At 35.9% G+C, this 18,827-nt stretch overlaps 1 protein-coding gene across 1 annotated transcript in view; it reads left to right on the top strand.

The window, feature by feature from the left end:
- gfra4b (GDNF family receptor alpha 4b) overlaps positions 1 to 16,976 on the top strand; it is a 67,052-nt gene extending 50,076 nt beyond the window's left edge. The window contains exons 4-8 of the mRNA XM_065266511.2: positions 1,921 to 2,266; positions 2,869 to 2,978; positions 5,885 to 6,019; positions 12,401 to 12,567; positions 15,935 to 16,976. Coding sequence (XP_065122583.1) covers positions 1,921 to 2,266; positions 2,869 to 2,978; positions 5,885 to 6,019; positions 12,401 to 12,567; positions 15,935 to 16,066 — 890 coding nt within the window. The 3' untranslated portion in view covers positions 16,067 to 16,976. The remainder of the gene's footprint in view (positions 1 to 1,920; positions 2,267 to 2,868; positions 2,979 to 5,884; positions 6,020 to 12,400; positions 12,568 to 15,934) is intronic.
- Positions 16,977 to 18,827: the final 1,851 nt, after the last annotated feature.

An 18,827-nucleotide genomic window follows, 5' to 3' on the forward strand; every position in this document is an offset into this window, starting at 1 on the left:
TTCAATTTGATGATGATGGAGGACTGAAAGGATTTTACGGAACGATGAGTTTCCGAAGCAATTTTTTTAATTTGTTCTTTCTTAGCTACATTCTTGAGTGGATTTATTCCACATCTGATTTCACCAAACTTTTATTATAACAAAATCAAAGAAGAACTGTAAAAGTCTCAAGTTTTATAGTGTATATGTCTGTGTTTTGTTTAATATTTTCTAAAAAGAACCATGTGCAAATTCATTAGGGATGCACCGAATGTTCGGCAACCGAAATTATTTCGGCTGAAAATAGCAAAAGACTCATTAGGCTTTCAGCCGAAAAAAGTGAAAAGACTTTATTGCATTAAAATAGCAACTAATGAATAGCTTTCTGATTAGAGAAGTGACCAGGTGTAAGGCCCTTTAATGACTGCTGGAATGTAAAAAAAATATTGTTAAATAATGTGAAATAAATAAAGTAACAAGGACATTCTGAAAATGTAACTTGTGCAATGGCGAGAAAATTTGCAGATCAATTAGGAACATGAAAAAAACGTTCGGTATTCGGTCTTCGGTTGAATTTTTCATTTTATTCTGCTTCGGCCAACAAATTTTCTTTGGGTGCATCCCTAAAATTAATCATTCAACACCATTGCTGAGTATTTTGAGCCATAAATACAGTGGTGTGAAGAAGTGTTGGCCCCCTTCCTGATATTACATTTATTTTTGCATGTTTGTTACACTTTAATGTTTCAGATCATGAAACAAATTTAATAATTAATCAAAGACAACACAAGTAAACACAACATGCAGTTTTTAAATAAAGGTTTTTATTATGAAGGGAAAACAAAATCCAAACCCATATGGCCCTGTGTGAAAAGGGCTTGCCCCCCCATTAAAACATAATCACACCTGAATTCAGTTTCTCTAGCCATACCCAGGCTTGTTTACTGCCACACCTATTCACAATCAAGAAATAACTTAAATAGGGCCTTTGAGATACAAAGAAATTCAGGAACAAATGAGAAATAAGAACCAACAGTAAAATATTGTGGTGGTGGTAGTGTGTGATGGTATAGGGCTGTTACCTTTGATTAATATTTAAATTTGATGATTAAAGTGTGACAAACATGCAAAATAATAAAAAATCAGGAAGTGGGCCAACACTTTTTCACACCACTATTATGTTTGGGTGCCACATAGACTCATCCTCCAACATTAGTACCAAATAATTAGTGCTGCAGATGCTGAAACTGCTGAATGTAGCATCTATTTACATATATATCTATGGTCTGAGATGGTGCAAAAGAGTAGAGGTGGGGACTAATTTGCATATTCATAGATCCGCATATACTAAATGAGGCAAGGGTGTGGAGTTACATTCAAGATGTTTTAAAGCATGAAGAAATTACTGTGACAAGTAAAACTTTTATTTATGATATAACTAAATAAAATTATCATCTACAGGGGGACTTGAACGTCATAGGCTTCATATGGTATTATATTGCCAAATCGGGAGACTGCAACAGTTTATTAAGACACTGATTTTCAGAAGATGCATCTTTTATTGATGCATCTATCTAAGATGCAGAGGATCATTGAAGCCCCTTAGGCTTTGTTTATATTTTCTGCCATGTCTAACTAAAATACTTGAGTTCTTTGTTGTCATATTGGCTTGTTGAAAACTCAATCCACACTACACAACATTAAGTTTTCCTTTTTTTTGCATGCATATATTACTGTAAGGCATCTGATGCTTGCTCTTTATCATGCGCCTCATAAGTTGAAGAAATGTCACAATGTACATGAGCAGGTTTTCCATCTTTTTCCGTTTCTGGTTGCTATGGCAACCGACGCAGATATACTGGAAATTGACTATACTGTCAATATTGAAAAACAGATAACACCTGGGTTCTGTTTGAACAAAGAGTTTTTCGCTCCCCACAGATTCTGAGGTTGGTATGACAACAGTGAACCGTTGTCTGGATGCAGCCAAAGCGTGCAACGTCGACGACGTATGCCAGAAACTGCGCACCGAATATGTGTCGACATGTATCAAGCCGTCTACCAAGTCGGGCCTTTGCAACCGGTCCAGGTGTAACAAGGCCCTGCGTCGTTTCTTTGACCGGGTTCCAGCGGAGTACACCCACGAGCTGCTATTCTGCCCTTGCAGTGACATGGCCTGCTCGGAGAGACGTCGACAGACCATAGTCCCCAGCTGCTCCTATGAGGGAGAAGACAAACCCAGCTGCCTCTCCCAGTTGAGGATCTGCAAGGCCGACTATGTGTGCAGGTCAGTTTCTAAAGCCTCTCTGCTTTGTGGATGATAAAGTACTGTACGGCAGTGAAACTCAAACTTTTTTGGCGTGCGGCCCCCCTTGTGTCCAGTGCATCGCTTCGTGGCCCACCAAAGAAAATGTATGACATGAAACATTCTTAAGACGTTTGAATGCTGGATCTTAAGAATTTGCTGCAGACAGATGTAAAAACCATTTTAGCCACTCATTCACAATTTATTGATTTAACTTTTGTAAGACACTTTTTGTTGTGTAAAGGCGATCGGTCATGAATATTAATGTGATTCATACCTGAGGAGATTAAGCAGCATTGTAAGGCGGGATTTGGTCCGCATGCAGACAGCAATTACAAACAATACTAAGTGCAACTGATAAAATAACCATATAATAAATAAATAGCAATAACAAAATTAATAGTCCTGTCAACTATTGCCTTAAGGCATCTTTTCATTTTTTATTCTGTACAATTTTGTTACACTCTCAGATAAAATTTACAAAAGCTATCACTGGGCGGTACCTTTTTCAAAACATACACCATTGTACTTAAATTGTGCATATTAGTATGTACTGTGTATATGAAGTTCTGTTTATCCTACAGGTCTCGTCTGGCCCAGTTTCAGTATGACTGCCAATCTGAGGAACAGTCACCCACCGGCTGCAAACAAGGAAACTATGCAGCTTGTCTCCTTGCATACACTGGACTGATAGGTAATTTATTTAGTACAATAATGTCCAAATAATGCCAAGCTGAAAGGAGAAATGGTTGCATGCACACAAAAAAGAGTGATAGAGAGCGAGATAAAGAAATTATTTTGGGGAAGGGAACAGAACACAAGGGCCCCAACTTGCCATTAATGGAGAGTGATTGGAAATCGTAGTCAGCCTGAGGTTGGAGCTGTTACTTCCCATGTGCATTAAAACTGGAACAGGGTAGATGAAATATATTTGGGGAATGTTACGCTTTGTCATTCCCGGACACAAATAAACAGATATCTTTCCACCTGTGTGTTGTCTGGTGGGAGATTGTTACACTTCAAAGGCACTTTCAAAGATCTGGAGATCCTGGAAGTCCTTTATGTAATTTGGCTTTTTGTTTGTTTACTTTACCAGGTTTTCCCAAACTTTTAATTTTACTACCCAAATAGGTATAATCTATCCCGGCACCCCCCAACATATTTTTAAATGGAAATATGAGGAAACAATTTTTTTCTCTTTTATAATTAAGTAGCTTTCATTATTCTTGTCATTTTATCAATGAAATGTAAGTGTAATTGCAATATCACAGTTTTTTGGTCATTCGTTACAAAATTCACCTTACCCCACTGTGCGAATAAATTTATTTTGTGTTATACATTGCACATCATGTAGCAAATTTGATAGATGTTATACTGTATATAAAATGCAGACTGTCCTCCGAAAATCACGACCTTATAGTTTGTTTGTGCAAGCACCATATTATTACATCAAGGTAAGTGTAAGGGATTAGTGCCTTCTAGTGCCCATCGGCTTATACAACCTGTGGTTACGTTTTAAGGATTTTTGCCGCAGATTAGAGGCATTTTAAATTCTGTATTTGTAAATGTATAAATGGTTTCATAAACATTTATGGTTTTAAAGATATTTTGGAGCATCTAACCCTAAATCCAACAACTTCTCAACCATAACAAGCATGTAAAAGTACAGTCACATGTATTTATTGCACAAATTGACAATAAAATAACAGTATAAAAGTATTACAAACAATTTGCATTGTAAACCTTACGAACTGAAGCTATACGATAACTTTATATGAAGAAATCCATGATTGCAATGCGCAGTCAAATTTCATTCAAACATAAACTGGAACATTAGAAACACTTGTTACTTTTGTCCCGCTGCTAATACTATTGTATAATGCTGAAAATGTATATTATTCTAATTTGATTTAATTAAATTTTCATAGTGTTCAAACTGTTGAAAAATGTTTCATTCTCAACTTAAGTTTGTACTGTTGGTTGCTTTTGAAACATTTGATAAAACTGAAATTTAAAATAAAAATGTAATTTCATTATTTTTACCAAGATAAATGACAAAAAAGTTTGCAGTTGCATATTAATGAGGTCATAGTCATGTATATTTAATAAAAACAAGTGTAACACAAAAATCTATCTTGTTTTGTTGTGTTACTTTTGACCCACCTGTGTGTTACTTTCATCCCAGCTGTCAGGGTCAAAAGATACAGTTCACCACTTATGTTCAATGTGAAATTACACAGAAGTTGTTTGACTTTTTGTCAAAATTCCACCTGGTATTGATAGACCACACTTGTGAGTAACTGACCACAGCAAAATATATATCTCTGTCTTAAACATTAGCTTTAAAAATTAAGTTTTTCTGAAAAATTATACTTTCGGCTCTGCTCTCCCCTACTTTTTGAAAAAAGTTGTGACTGTGTTATGCGGTGTTTTATATCACATAATAAATAAATTGGTACGTTATTTCCCCTACAGTAAATGCCTTAATAGTGTAATGTGTAATAAAATCAAGTAATCCTGTTGTGGTTTAAGTTGAAAAGCATATCTACTGTAAGTACATGTCATCATTGCAAAATTATACCCCAATGTATATTATTTTATACCGTTTCACCTGTTGGCGGGAGAGGCGCTAATTTAGTAAACGCATCTGTTGGTCATATTTGGGGGAATTGACAAACGACCAAAATGATGTAACAAAAATTGTACAATTGTACCAAAGCAATGGTATGGGTTTGAGGATAAGTTGATAAAATGTTGTGATATAATTGAATTTTATGTATAGACCCCTTCACGGTTCACGTCACAGGCGGTTCCCACTGCGCATGTCGGGGTCAGAAAAGTCATTACAGCAGATTGAGTTGCGTATTATTCGGTATCGTCAAAAATGCTTACTTGCGTCGTGGGCTTTGAAAATCCCATCAGGTCTTCAGTTACGTTTTCGCGATTCATGCAGAATCTCAAAAACAAAAAAATACAACATCTGCGGCTGCAAGCAATTAACATGCAGACTGGGACAATGCAAATATCAAAGAGGCTTGTGTTTGTAGTGCTCACTTCATTTGAGGTAAGTCATCATTTTTCAGCCCTGTTAGGTTAAATTATAAAGCCAGGATAGTATAACAGTTTGACCCCATGCTGCGCGCGCACCCGATAATCATTCAATGTTTACAAACCTTTAAGGGGTGTATATAAATTAAAAACTAAATTGTTTGTTGATTTTTTTATTCGTATTATTTACTTAAAGGAACATTATGTAGGATTGTGGCCAAAACTGGTACTGCAATCACACAACTGGCGGCCAACACACAACATGACAACATAAACATCAGTTGGGGGCTGCAACTCCACTTTTTTAATGACAATATCCTGGCCAGACCACTGTTGTCAGTGATATAAGTATTTGAAATGAAAATGATTTCTTAATGTCTAGTGACATATGGGCCATTTTATGATTAATTGATATAAATTTCTTACATACTGTTCCTTTAATTTGATTTAATTGTTTGTTTGCTATAAAAGCCATTACACACTTGTAGTTGTGCTCTATATATCAGTTGTTATGAACAATAATTAATGTTGAGATTTTTTGTACATTTTTAGGCAGCCCAATCACCCCAAACTACGTGGACAACTCCACATCCAGCGTGTCTCCCTGGTGCTCCTGCTCAGCCAGTGGCAATCTGAAGGATCAGTGTGGAGAGTTTCTGGACTACTTCACAGACAACATCTGCCTCCGTGAGTCAATACTGATCCATTACTGTACATCATCTGATCTGTGAAACCTCATATTGTGTCTACTCTGGCAGAACAAAGACCAAAGTGACATAATATTTTAATAAAACATATAGACTCTCTGTTTGTAACCCTGTTAAGCTACCGCACTGTTTATTAAACAGAACATCATAAGTGATTGATTCAAAGTACATTAATACTCACAAAGATTCATCCAGTCCACACAGTTTATTCCAGTTGAGCTGTGTAAAAGCTTAACATTTTTTACTCAGTATCCACAATAATATTCGATGCTCTTCCAGTCACAATTTTAACCTAATGAACTAATCTAGAGATTTGCGTTAATAAAATATGTAAATTATACAAATAACCAAACACAAAGATATCATTAGAGTTTTTGTTGTTTATCCTATTTTAATGCGTGTTTTTGATTGTATTTTTATTTTAGTACAATTTTAAGTTTTCTTGAGGCCTCCTTGAAAGTTTGCACGATACGTGTTCGCATACACGTAAAAATCTGTTTGATAAAAAGTAAGAATAAGAAATAAGACAATAGAAAATTTTGAAAATTGGTCATAAAAATAATGAAACTTTTTTGTTTAACACAACCGTGTTCATTGACAAATCTAACGCAATCTAAGTCACTGCAGTTGGTAAAAAATTTAATCCATTCAGTGATTGTAGATTTTAAACACCCCTATGTATGAATATACTGTAATTGCACTTTGCTGCTAATAAAAGCTCCCATAAATCTTTGCTGGAGAAAGTTGCATTAAAGTTGAATGTCCTTCACTGTGGCACAGCACTGTTTGATCGAGTCTGCTCCTGCTATTCAGTCAACCATTAGTCATGCTTGCTCTGTTATACAGCATGTCAGATCAACCTAAAACCCCCTTACAGAAAACCAAACGTCAGGCTGACTCACTTTTTAAGCAGAGACACAATCCATTTAAGCAGATGCAGGACAGACTTCTTGAAAAACATCTGAAGAGTGTCATTTTTAAACTGAGTGCCTGTGGTTTTACAAGGAATAAATTCAGTCACATGAATGCATTTTATACATGCTGAACTAGCCCAAGGTAATAGGCAGCCTTTATTTTTTATGGGCCTGTTACATTTATGGATGTATTCTTACTGTATAATGACTTACATGTATTTGGTGAGCCATCCAAAGTTTAAATGCGATCTGTAAATTGTGTGTCTAATGCAACATTGCATTTTGGAGGCTTAAGTATTGTCGCTTTTTCATACATTTTTCACACAATTTTCGTAATCACACTGTAAAAAGTACTTTGCTGCCTTAATTTTTTGTTGTTGAATCAACTCGGATTTACAAGTCATTTCAACTTACTATTATTTATCTTGATTAGAGATGAGTTGTTATAACTACAGGTGAGTTAAAATACTTTTAAAAATGACTTTCCTCAACTATATTTTATAAGTTGTGACAACTCAACTCTGTTGACATGAGTTGATTTAACAAAAAATTTTAAGGCAGCAATTTTTTTTACAGTGCAGGAAAATGCACACATACTGTACGTGCAAGCGTAGTGAAAATTTTTTGATGAAAAGTCGTGGACACATTATTGCATATGCATTTTTAAGGTGTTTCTCTTACAGAGAATATAAAGACAAAATACATTTGATATCATATTTATGAACTTTATGAAGTGCGTCTGATGTTTTTTTTGTAAATGAGCATTTTTTATCAGACACGTAATGGTTTCTGCCAACAAAGCGCTTTTACTGAATGGCCTGAGGCCATTATTAAGTGAATTTAAATCGAAAGTGTTTGATGAACGTATAATACGTTCAGAAAGCCTTCAGTTAATATCACTATCTTTGATGGAGGTGGTGTTTAGAGGCTTTTGCATCTGACTTCCTCAAATGTTTGTGAACATCTATAATATTTTATCTTCTACAAAGTAGCTGCCCTTTATCTAGCAAGTTATACTGTATCTACATTTACATTACATTTATTAATAAGTCAGACTTATATTTTATATATTTTATCCATGCAACTTGCAGTGCATTCAATCTACAATGCGTTCCAAATTATTATGCACATGCCATTTTTGTTTATTTTTTTCCAGTACAGTCAGTAAGTTTACACATTTTATTTTACCCTCAATAGTTATATGACAATGTGGATGTTATTCTATTTAAATGAAATAAAAATGTCAAAAGATACTTTAATACTTTGAAAAATATGCTAAATATGCTGCTCCAAATTATTATTTAAGTTGTTGTTCTCATACAATATCAGAATGAAAAAGATTTTACTAAAGACAAACAGTGTGCATTATCTTAAAAAAACAATGTACAAAAATGTATGGTGGATCTAAACAGAAATCATTGAACTATAATAACATTCATGAGTGATTCACAGTACAGTACAGAAAGATTTGACTATATAAAGGCTTTTGAAAGGAAAAGGCAGCAATAAAAAGCTACAGTTAAGAAGCAAACATGTATGTAAACCTGCTGGTGTCTCTAGAATCCCATGAACCCCTCAATATGAGATCCTTCAGTGCATAAAGCTGTATTTCTACGCCTCTTCTTAACCAAAACTTGCAAAAATGAAACATTTGCTGTGAGCTCAGAATACAAGAAGACTATTTTCACACAGATTTATTCATTGACATGCCATAATATACACTGAATAATGTAGATAAATGCAATTCTGGATTGTTGGTGAATACCCAGTCTCACGTAGATGCGTATAAATAGCACTATGGTTAAAAATCGTGCAATACATACGCCAAATTCCACTTTGGCGTGCATATGATATGCCAGTCCTTCCCATTCACTTAAACGGCGCATCTTTTTTTGTCATTGTATTTATTGGTTTCTCAATTTTTTTCTGTTTTTTTAAACCATTTTCCCTTGGGTTTAGGGTTAGATTTGAGATTTGCTTACGGAGGTTATTTAATATACAGGTTTCTCCATGTCTTTGTCTATATTTAAGCCATAGTCGCTTGGAGTTGGGGTTAGAGTTGGGGTTTGGATAAGGATGTCATTTTATATAACAAAAAGTTGTTCTAACCCCAAACCCAAGTGAAAATAGTAAAAAATAGCAAAAAAATAGAGAAATCAATAAGTAAAACGACAAAAAAAGATGCGCCGTTTAAGTGAATGGGAAGGACTGGCATATCATATGCACGCCAAAGTGGAGTTTGCCGTATGTATTGCACGATTTTTACACTTCGTGCTATTTGTACGCAACTCCGTGAGATTGGGTTCGAATAGCCACTATGTTCAAAAAAGACTGTAACATAAGGGAGAGGTGACATAATGATTTGGGCTGGAATATTGGGAAGTAAGATCAATGTCAAAAGGACATTTAGAAGATATGCAGAGTTCCTAAAAGAGTTTTTTTTACAATGGGATATAAAGGCAATCATGTCTTCTGAAATAAATGTACTTTCATGGAGCATAATTCACCATCCCATGCTGCAAAAAGCATCACTGACTATTTTTTTATATGTACGGAGCCTGTCTCATGACATGGTAAAACTTTTTTTTAAATCGTGGCCACAAATTAGTAATTCGTTCCCAGAAATTATTAAATCGTGGCCAAGTTTTAGTAATTCGGTCCCCTTGTTTAAGCTAAATCGTGCCCACATTTTAGTAATTCGTTCCCTCATTTAAGCTAAATCGTGGCCACGTTTTAGTGCCCAAAATTTCATTTAAACCATTGGGACATTAACACAATGCTAACACATCTATTAAAAGATCAAATTCACTATACACATTATTAATGACGCATACTAAATGCAGTTTTATAAATTTCTGCCCAGAATTTCATTAAAATCATCGGAATTAGTGACGCTTATCGCAGCTCAATGCATTAATACATTGCTATTAAGGATACAATTCATATACCTTACGTGTATAAATACAGTTTTATTAACTCTTTCCCAGAATTTCAAAAAAAAAAAACATTGGGACATAACGTGAGCTAACGCATTGATACAGTGCTATATAAGGATCAAATTCATACATCTTGGGTCTTAAACCGTTTTATCCATTCCTGCCCAGAATAAAAAAAAACATCGGGACATTAACATGATGCTTAATGCATAAATACACTGCTATTTAAAGATTAAGTTTACTATATACCTTATTAAGGAGTAATACTTCATATACAGTTTTATTAATAAAAAAATAATGTCCTTAGGGACATTAACATGACGCTTAATGCATGCTAATGCATTAAATACAGTGCTATTAAAAGATCAAAATCACTATATACCTTATTAATAAGTCATATACATATTCAGTTTTATTTATTCCTGCCTAGAATTTAAAAACATATTGGGACATTAACGTGACGCAGTAATAAATTAAACTAAATAATTCAGTGGCCCTAAAAACCCCTTAGACCCCAGAGGGTTAAATGAAATTCTGGGCACTAAAACGTGGGCACGATTTAGCTTAAACGAGGGAACGAATTACTAAAACGTGGGCACGATTTAGCTTAAACGAGGGAACGAATTACTAAAACGTGGCCACGGTTTAAACATGGTTTAGTAAAGTTTTACCATGTCATGCGACAGGCTCCATAAATATGGGCATAAAATAAGAAAGAAATCAAGGTATTACATTATATTATATCATTATAATAAAGACAAAACATATACTTGTATACTTACTAGCTTAATGAATGGGAAAGTTAAAGTCATGTCAAAGATATGTTCATATATTATTATGTAACTTGTGTAAATACATTATTTATTTTACATTGTGTTTGTTTTTTTGGAAAAAAAAGGACCGGTCCATGCAGCACATTTGATAGATATCTGTTTTTAGATCACTTTAATCCATTTTTGCATTATGAATTTGGTTAAAGTGCATTCTGCTTAATAATTTGGAACAGCATATTTTGCATAACTTTCAACATATTAAAGTATCTTTTGACATATTTATTTCATTTAAATAGAAAAACATCCACACTGTCATATAACTGTTAAGGGTCAAATAAAAAATGTATACTTACTGACTGGAAAAATAAATAAAAATTGCATGTGCATAATAACTCTTTCCCCGCCATTGACGAGATATCTCGTCAATGGCGAGATATATAGAAAACATTGACGAGATATATAGAAAACGCTTCCCCGCCAATGACGAGATTTTCCGTCTTTCCGCAATACCGCTATTATCCACCAGGTGGCGCCCTTCCGCAACTTTTTAAAACCGGAAGTATTGCCCTATGGCAAGCTGCTGCATGTCCGTGTCTGTTTTGAAGATCGCTCTGAATATGATCTCTATGAAAAGTCTGTCATAAAAATGGAATTATCTCTACTTTTTGCTCAAAATATGGTGTTTTTGCAAAAACCTACCCATATTCAAAAGCTGATTGCAAAAGAACCACTAAAGGTAGGATGAAACGTTTTTTTTTTGTTTGAAAGCAGAGGTTTTTTTTGTTTGAAAGCAGAGGGTCTGTTCTTTCATTTGGTATATTGTATGTTTATATATTTAAAGAAGAACATTTTCTGGAAGGCATTAAACTTTGGTGAAAATCATGAAAAACGCTGGCGCTGGCTGGCAACTTTTTTTTTAAATGCTGGCGGTGAAAGAGATAATTTGGAACGCGATGTATAAATTTTTTAAATCACTATCTATGTTCCCTGTAATTGAACCCACAACCATTGTTGTGCTAACAAACTGAGTTACAGGAACACTTGCATCTCACATACAGTACTGAATATAGGCACAATGTACAAAATACAAAATATATTTATGTTCAAAACTATTTTTGAGCATTTGAGCATGCACAGTTAAGTGCATTCAAACTGTTGACTGGAATTATATGTACCGTATTATTACAGCCCCATCTGTTTCAGTTTTAAAGGGGTGCTCTTGAATTCTGTAGTCGAGCGCTTCTGTTCTTGGCCATTATTCATTACACACTTTAGAAAGTCTAAAGAGCTTCTAAAGTGCAAAGCACACTGTTGCTCCACGTCGTTTCGGGAGCTGTAAGCATAAATGAATCTCTGAGTAATATCCAAGCTCCTCTCAGCCACCTTCCTCAAGGACCCTATGTATTATATATAGAGCTTCATCAATACGCTCGACATCAGTCCTGTTCAAACAAGATCTCTTACGCTCAGTAACTCCTCAGACAGCCAAGTGGCAGCTCTCTGGATGATGTTTGGTCAAGCCACTCATCTGCGAGTTAATGAGGGGGCTGCGGAGAGGCAGGTGCAGCCGCCGGGCCTGAGGAGAATGCTGAGCGCTCACTGTCTCTATTTCGCATTCACCGAATCAAAACCGGTGAGCCACGCTTAGCCCAGAATTCAAATAAGCGAAGCGGTTGCGAATGGTGGTCCAGAATGTCTTTATTCAGAGCTGTGGTCCTGTTGTCTGTTGCATGAATAGGGAACGCTCTCCTGACATTTGGGAACGGAATGGACTTCGCTCCAACTTCGACCCAATCTTTGCATCCGGGCCCTGCGACGGACAAAGAGCTACGGCAGCCGACTCCTGTGTTCGTCACCATGGATACTGAACGGAACGACATTCCAAGTCCACCCAGACCCACAGAGGTTAGACATTTTATTATGAGTTTTAACTACCACCATTGTAAGTTGACTCCAAAAAAGTGGCTTCTAACAATAAAGGGCCATTTCTGGCTGGTTTGAAGAGATTTCTAGAATTCTAAGCCTTTATCAAATGGCAGATGGGGAAGCTTTACTGTACATTAATGAGGTAGTAAATTGTAATAATGTGGTACTTTGACATGTTCCACACTGTGAGAAAAAAATGGTCAAACAATGGTCCCTAGCTGTCACTGGGGCTGTGCCTTTCAAAAATGTACACCTTTGCACCTAAGGTGTTTATATTAGTACCTCAGAGGTAAAAGTGCATATTAGTACCATGAAGGTATATATGTGACCATGGAGCACAAAACCAGTCAATATGGGCCTACTTTTTACATTTAGATTTTTATACGCCATTTGAGATGTGACTATTTGAAAATCGTGAATCTGAGGGTGCAAACAAATCAAATTGTTGAGAAAATATTCTTTAATGTTGTCCAAATGAAGTCCTAAGCAACACGTATGACTTACCGTGGGTTCACACCAGCAGCGTTTGAGGTGTCAAATTCACGTTTAGTTTGCCACTTGAACATTTTGAGTTTACTCGCTTCATTCACGCGTGAAAGCCGCGCGTGAAATTCATCGAGACATACACACGGAAATTCGCGTCATGGGAGGGGCTTCTGTGACTTCGCTCACTTTCTGTAGTCACGTCACTACCAGAGTAAGCTCCTGATTGGTTAACGCAGTGTGTTTTTCTCCCAAAGGTCAAATTTTTCAAATCCCGTAGATTTATATGTAGAAATATCCATATTTAAAACTTTATTAACGAAAATAAATACCTTCCGGTAGCGCCGCCATCTTAGACTCCTCTGTATTCAGGAGAGAGTATTAGCGTAGTGTACGCACTTTTCTTAGTGACGTATGACAAATTCGGAGGGCGGGGGCACAGAGCAGCAGCAGAGTAGCCTCCGTAGGCTGCGTAAGCTCTCATCCTGAATGCGGACGCGACTAAGATGGCGGCGCTACCGGAAGGTATTTATTTTCGTTAATAAAGTTTTAAATATGGATATTTCTACAACAACACCGCGTGGATTACCCTCAGAAGACCTTTGTTTATCATCCTGGAGCCGTTTGGATTTAATTTGTGAAGGATGGACGCACTTTTTTGGACTTGAAGGTCGTGGACTATGAGTGGACCCCGTAACATTACATTTAATCAACTGAAAGATCTAAAACATTTTATAAAATATCCGAAAATGTGTTTGTCTGAAAAACGATGGACATATGCAACTCGGACAGCTTGGGGGTGAGTAAATCATGGGTTTAATATCATTTTTGGCCGAACTATCCCTTTAAATCAGGCCATCCGTGTGAACTAGACGCGCAAATGAGCCAGAATCTTATCTACCACACCGCGAGACCTCCAGACGTGCTTCAACGCATCTTCACATTGACTTAACATTGAAATCACTCATGCTTTGACGCCTCTACCATGGCTGATCTGAACACAACGTAATGATAAATAAATTTTTTATATATTTACGATATATATTGCGAAATTATAAATGGCATAATTATCCATAATTTGGACCCATACAATGTATTGTTGGCTCTTGCTACAAATATATCTGTGCGACCTGTGCGACTTATGACTGTTTTTGTGGTCCAGGGTCACATATAGCTAACAAATGTATACATATCTGTACCTAAATAGGAAATATTTGGAGCTTTCTTAAAAGGAACACGCCGACTTTTTGGAACTTTAGCTTATTTACCGTATCCTTAGAGTAAGAGAAGTCCATACTAGGGCTGTCACGATTATGAAATTTGGCTGATGGTCAATTGTTTAATAAATTGTGACGTTTATGACCATTAATTGCCTGTTTATTGCTTTGACAAATTGATTCTCATAAATTTTTTGTTTATGAAATAATTTTCACAGATTGTTGTGATTATATAAATTAAATATTTTGCAAGGTTTCTCTGGCAGTAAATATTTATACACAACACATTTTTAAAAGTAACCTGATACGGTTTCGTTTATACAGACGCTGCAGCTCCCCCTTGTGTTTTTAGAGAGATGTGCAATCATCGCGGTGATCTGAAATCATCGCGATGGAGGTCAAACAATTGCAATAAGTCGATTATTTAACAATTGTGACAGCTCTGGTCCATACATACATTTTTCATCTCCATGCGTGCCGTAACTCTGTCTGACGCACCCACCGCTAGCCTAGCTTAGCACAAAGACTGGAAGTAAATGGCTCCAGCTAGCATACTGCTCCTAATAAGTGACAAAATAACACTATACAAATCACAACATATAAATAGGAAAATGTTAGTCACAGCATGTTCAAATAACAAGGTCATATGAGACACAGCCATCTTTTAACAGTATACATACTGGGAACTATATTCTCAGAAGACGAAGCACTGCTACTTGGGCGGAGTGATTTGGCTCAGCACCTGAGAAGCCCCGTGGTGAGGAGCAGAGCGTTTGCGCAAGTAGTAGTGCTTAGCCTTTTGAGAATATAGTTCCCAGTATGTATACGATTAAAAGATGGCTGTGTCTCATATTAAGACCTTGTTATTTGTACACGATGTGACTATACAAATCACAACATATAAATAGGAAAATGTTGGCATTATTTTTTCACGTATTGGGAGCAATATGCTAGCTGGAGCCATTTACTTCCAGTCTTTGTGCTAAGCTAGGCTAGCAGTGGGTGTGTCAGACAGGGTTACGGGACGCACTAAGACGACAAGGTTATGCATGGACTTATGTAACTCTGGGGGATGCGGTGAATAAGCTAAAGTACCAAAAAGTCAGCATGTTCCTTTAAGGGTTCTGCCCCAGTGACAGCTTGGGACCATTTAAAAAGTACCTAAACCCTAAAACAACTTTTTTTAGTTAATGATCTGTAAGAATGATGCTTTATTAGTGCTGTTCATTGATTTTAGTAACTTTTTTGACATTTGGATATAAAGTATTTCAATACTGCAATATGGTGTCAGGTTGAACGGTGGCTACTGCAGTTGAATTTTCCTATTGGATGTTGGGTCCAAAAAATGACTCGTGACGTAAGCAGGTTCAAGCTCACCACGCCCTTGTTACGATCTCACCACACACTTGGTACGAGCTTAGTTCGTCCCCTCTATCTCCGTTGGGGTCCGCCCACTTTTCTTGCATTTTTCAAATATTGCCAGTGGGCGGAGTCAGGCTCTGACCAGGGGTTTAGTTACGCTTTAATGACCATTTTCCTGCCATTGCATGGTACAGATTGCTTACCATATTCATATACTGTACCATGATATTAACATAAAAACATGCTTTATTAAAAGATTTAGTAATGATTTCTCTTTTCTTCAGGAATCTGTAAAGGTGAAACTTTTGTACGACTCCAAATCGTCCTTCGATACGCACCAGAACTCTGCACACGTGTCGGCTGCAGCATTGCTACCAGTTTGCATTTGTATATTTCTCAACTTCTTGCTCAGCTAAACGGACTGAGAGAATTTTGGGACGCCGATCCCAACACGTTTGTGATTTTGGACCAACTGGAACATTTTTTAGCACCTGAGGTGAAGAAACCGGCCAAAGTGGCATGATTTTTCTGACATTGAAGTCATTGTGTTATCTGTTTTACCACCTATAAAACTACAGACTGAGAATTTACAAGGCACTTTTGTAGAAATGAATGTGGTTTGCTAAGAAGCCAAAAACAAAGTTCAGTGGAAAGCATATCTGTACATATGTACATAGTCTCACAAAGAGTCGATATGGAACTTTGCTGATCACAAAGAGTTTTGGTGTTAAATCATATTTTTGTTGTCGGATGGAAAGGAATTCAAAGACTGAATCTACTAAGTTTCTAAAGCCCGAATTACCTCCTAGCGCTCAACACGAAATCAATCCCTGATGAAATGTGGAGGGGAGAGAAATGAATCTTTTTCTTTTCCCCTTTTATAGTTCCTCATGCATCAGTACAACCATTCGGAGATCCCTTGAGCAAAACGGGGATTTAATATAATTCTGTTCAACTTGACTGAAGAGAAGACAAAGGCTATTTCTGATCAATAATGGAATGGTTGTGCCTATGGGTGGGAGTAAACAATATTCCTCCTAAAATGCAGAATGGGCCACCGGGATATAAGCTATATATAGTATACTGGCTATCTCAACTAACTAAACTTCACATACCGATACAGACTCCCATCAAATGTTGTCTTTATGTAAAATATATATTCCTATGAGGAGTAAAGATGAATACGGTTATGATGAACGTTGCAGGTATACAGTACATGAAGAAAAGAAATAGACGTTTTATAAAAGGAAGGCTGTGAATCTCATTATATGAAACATTCTTTGGTTCATCACATATGCCAATAATAAAAGATGCTGGTTCATTTAAGCCGTTTGCTATTCCTCTGTGACTCCCAAATTTTGATCTGACTGGCAACAAACTGGCACACAGATATGGAAAAGGTTAGTAAGGTGAAACTCCACAGTCTGCCGAAAACACTACATGGGTGCTTTGAGCCAAATGTGTGGAGAAATGGTTATTCATAAAGAGATGAAAACGTATACAGATTCTTTATCCGTCTCTATGGTCAGGTAAATCAACCGAACTTTGACAAGGCTATTTGGATCTCGAGAAAGGAGGAGGAGGAGGTTTCATCAAAGTAAAGGTAAATCCATTTGTTCCACAAAGATAATTCATCCAAATTTTCAACATTGTGATATTTATTAGTGACGTTTTTATTATTAATTGACATGTTGCTAACATATTTCTAAGTGCGACATCATAGGGTGAAACTATAAAGAAAAAAAAACCCTGTTTAGTTTTGGTCAAATTTATGTAATGAATCAGACTTTTTATAGATTCTGAGTGAAATATCTCAAAACTCAGTCAGGCGCTATCATCATGCTCTGTTGCCCTATAACTCAAGATATCAAGATCCTCAGGACACACATGGAAAATTGGTACAGTTTGTCTTGGCCCTCTTCCCAGTTGCAATGCATCTCTTTCCTCCCAATCCATTTTTACAATGGTTATTGATTAGATCCCAGACATAACTATGGATTTCTTAAATGAGAAAGAGGAAAATGGTTTAAGGTTTATTGATATTCATTTCCTTTTGCCCATCTCATTTTCTAAGTCATTATAAAATATAGGAAATGAATAAGGATACTTTTTTGTTTTTATTAATGTATATAGATTACAGTTAGAAATATAAAAGTGCTTTAACCTCCTAAGACCCGAGCTTTGGTTTGGCTTGCATTTTAGATTTATTCCAGCTATTTGGGGTTAGGAAGAACCATTAAATAAAATAACCAAATATTTTTCTTTGAACATGAAGCAGTGTATTTTCCATGTTTGTGTACAAAAGGTTCCAGTTACACAGAATTAAGTATTATGGTGCACACAACAAAAAATGCGATGTCCACACATGGGTGATTCTCGCAATGTGTCATAAAACATTTTGATAATAAAAGTAAATGCTATCAAAATAATATGCATACAGTTATAAACTTTTTTGCACATGATTTCAAATGACATCATAAAAAACTATTTTGTTGTTTTTTCCACATTTAAGGGGAAAATTTTTATTACCGCAATGTGTCCATGACTGGATTTGGGTTCTTTGACATGGAAATATTTATAATTAAAAAATCTAAAAAATAAAAAGCTTCAGTGCATGTTATACTATAAACATTTACAGTAAAGAAACATGTGGTATTTGGTGATCATTGGTAAATATGTAGAGACAATAATAAGGAATATAAATGTGTACAAGACCAATTTTCTCATCCTCCGCAACAATTTTTAATGATTGTTTAAGCCCTCAAGGAACTAACATTTTCAAAAAAAAAAAATTGTTGTAAGGGACATAATTGACTGTGACACTCAAGATGGCTACCAGGTAAGCTGTTTTTTTTCTCTCCAGATAAAAGTTGAAATGTTGTTTGTTATAGTACCTAAACAACTTTTTAGTTCTCATTACCAAAACATGAGTTTGTAAATGCATATATTCAATGTAATATCATGTTGTGGTAATGATAATCTAAAAAATGTAAATAATTCTATAGGAAATATTTTTTAAATCCTCTAAAAATAATGATTATAGTACGTTGATAAGAAGAAATGTTGGCTCCAAGGGCATTTTAAAAATTCTGATGCTGGACACCTTCTATCTTCTATCACCTTTCTATGTGGACACACCATGGGCCTCATTTATAAAGCGTGCGTATGCACAAAACT

Source organism: Paramisgurnus dabryanus, chromosome 16 (genome assembly GCF_030506205.2).
Source record: "Paramisgurnus dabryanus chromosome 16, PD_genome_1.1, whole genome shotgun sequence".
Taxonomy (NCBI): domain Eukaryota; kingdom Metazoa; phylum Chordata; class Actinopteri; order Cypriniformes; family Cobitidae; genus Paramisgurnus; species Paramisgurnus dabryanus.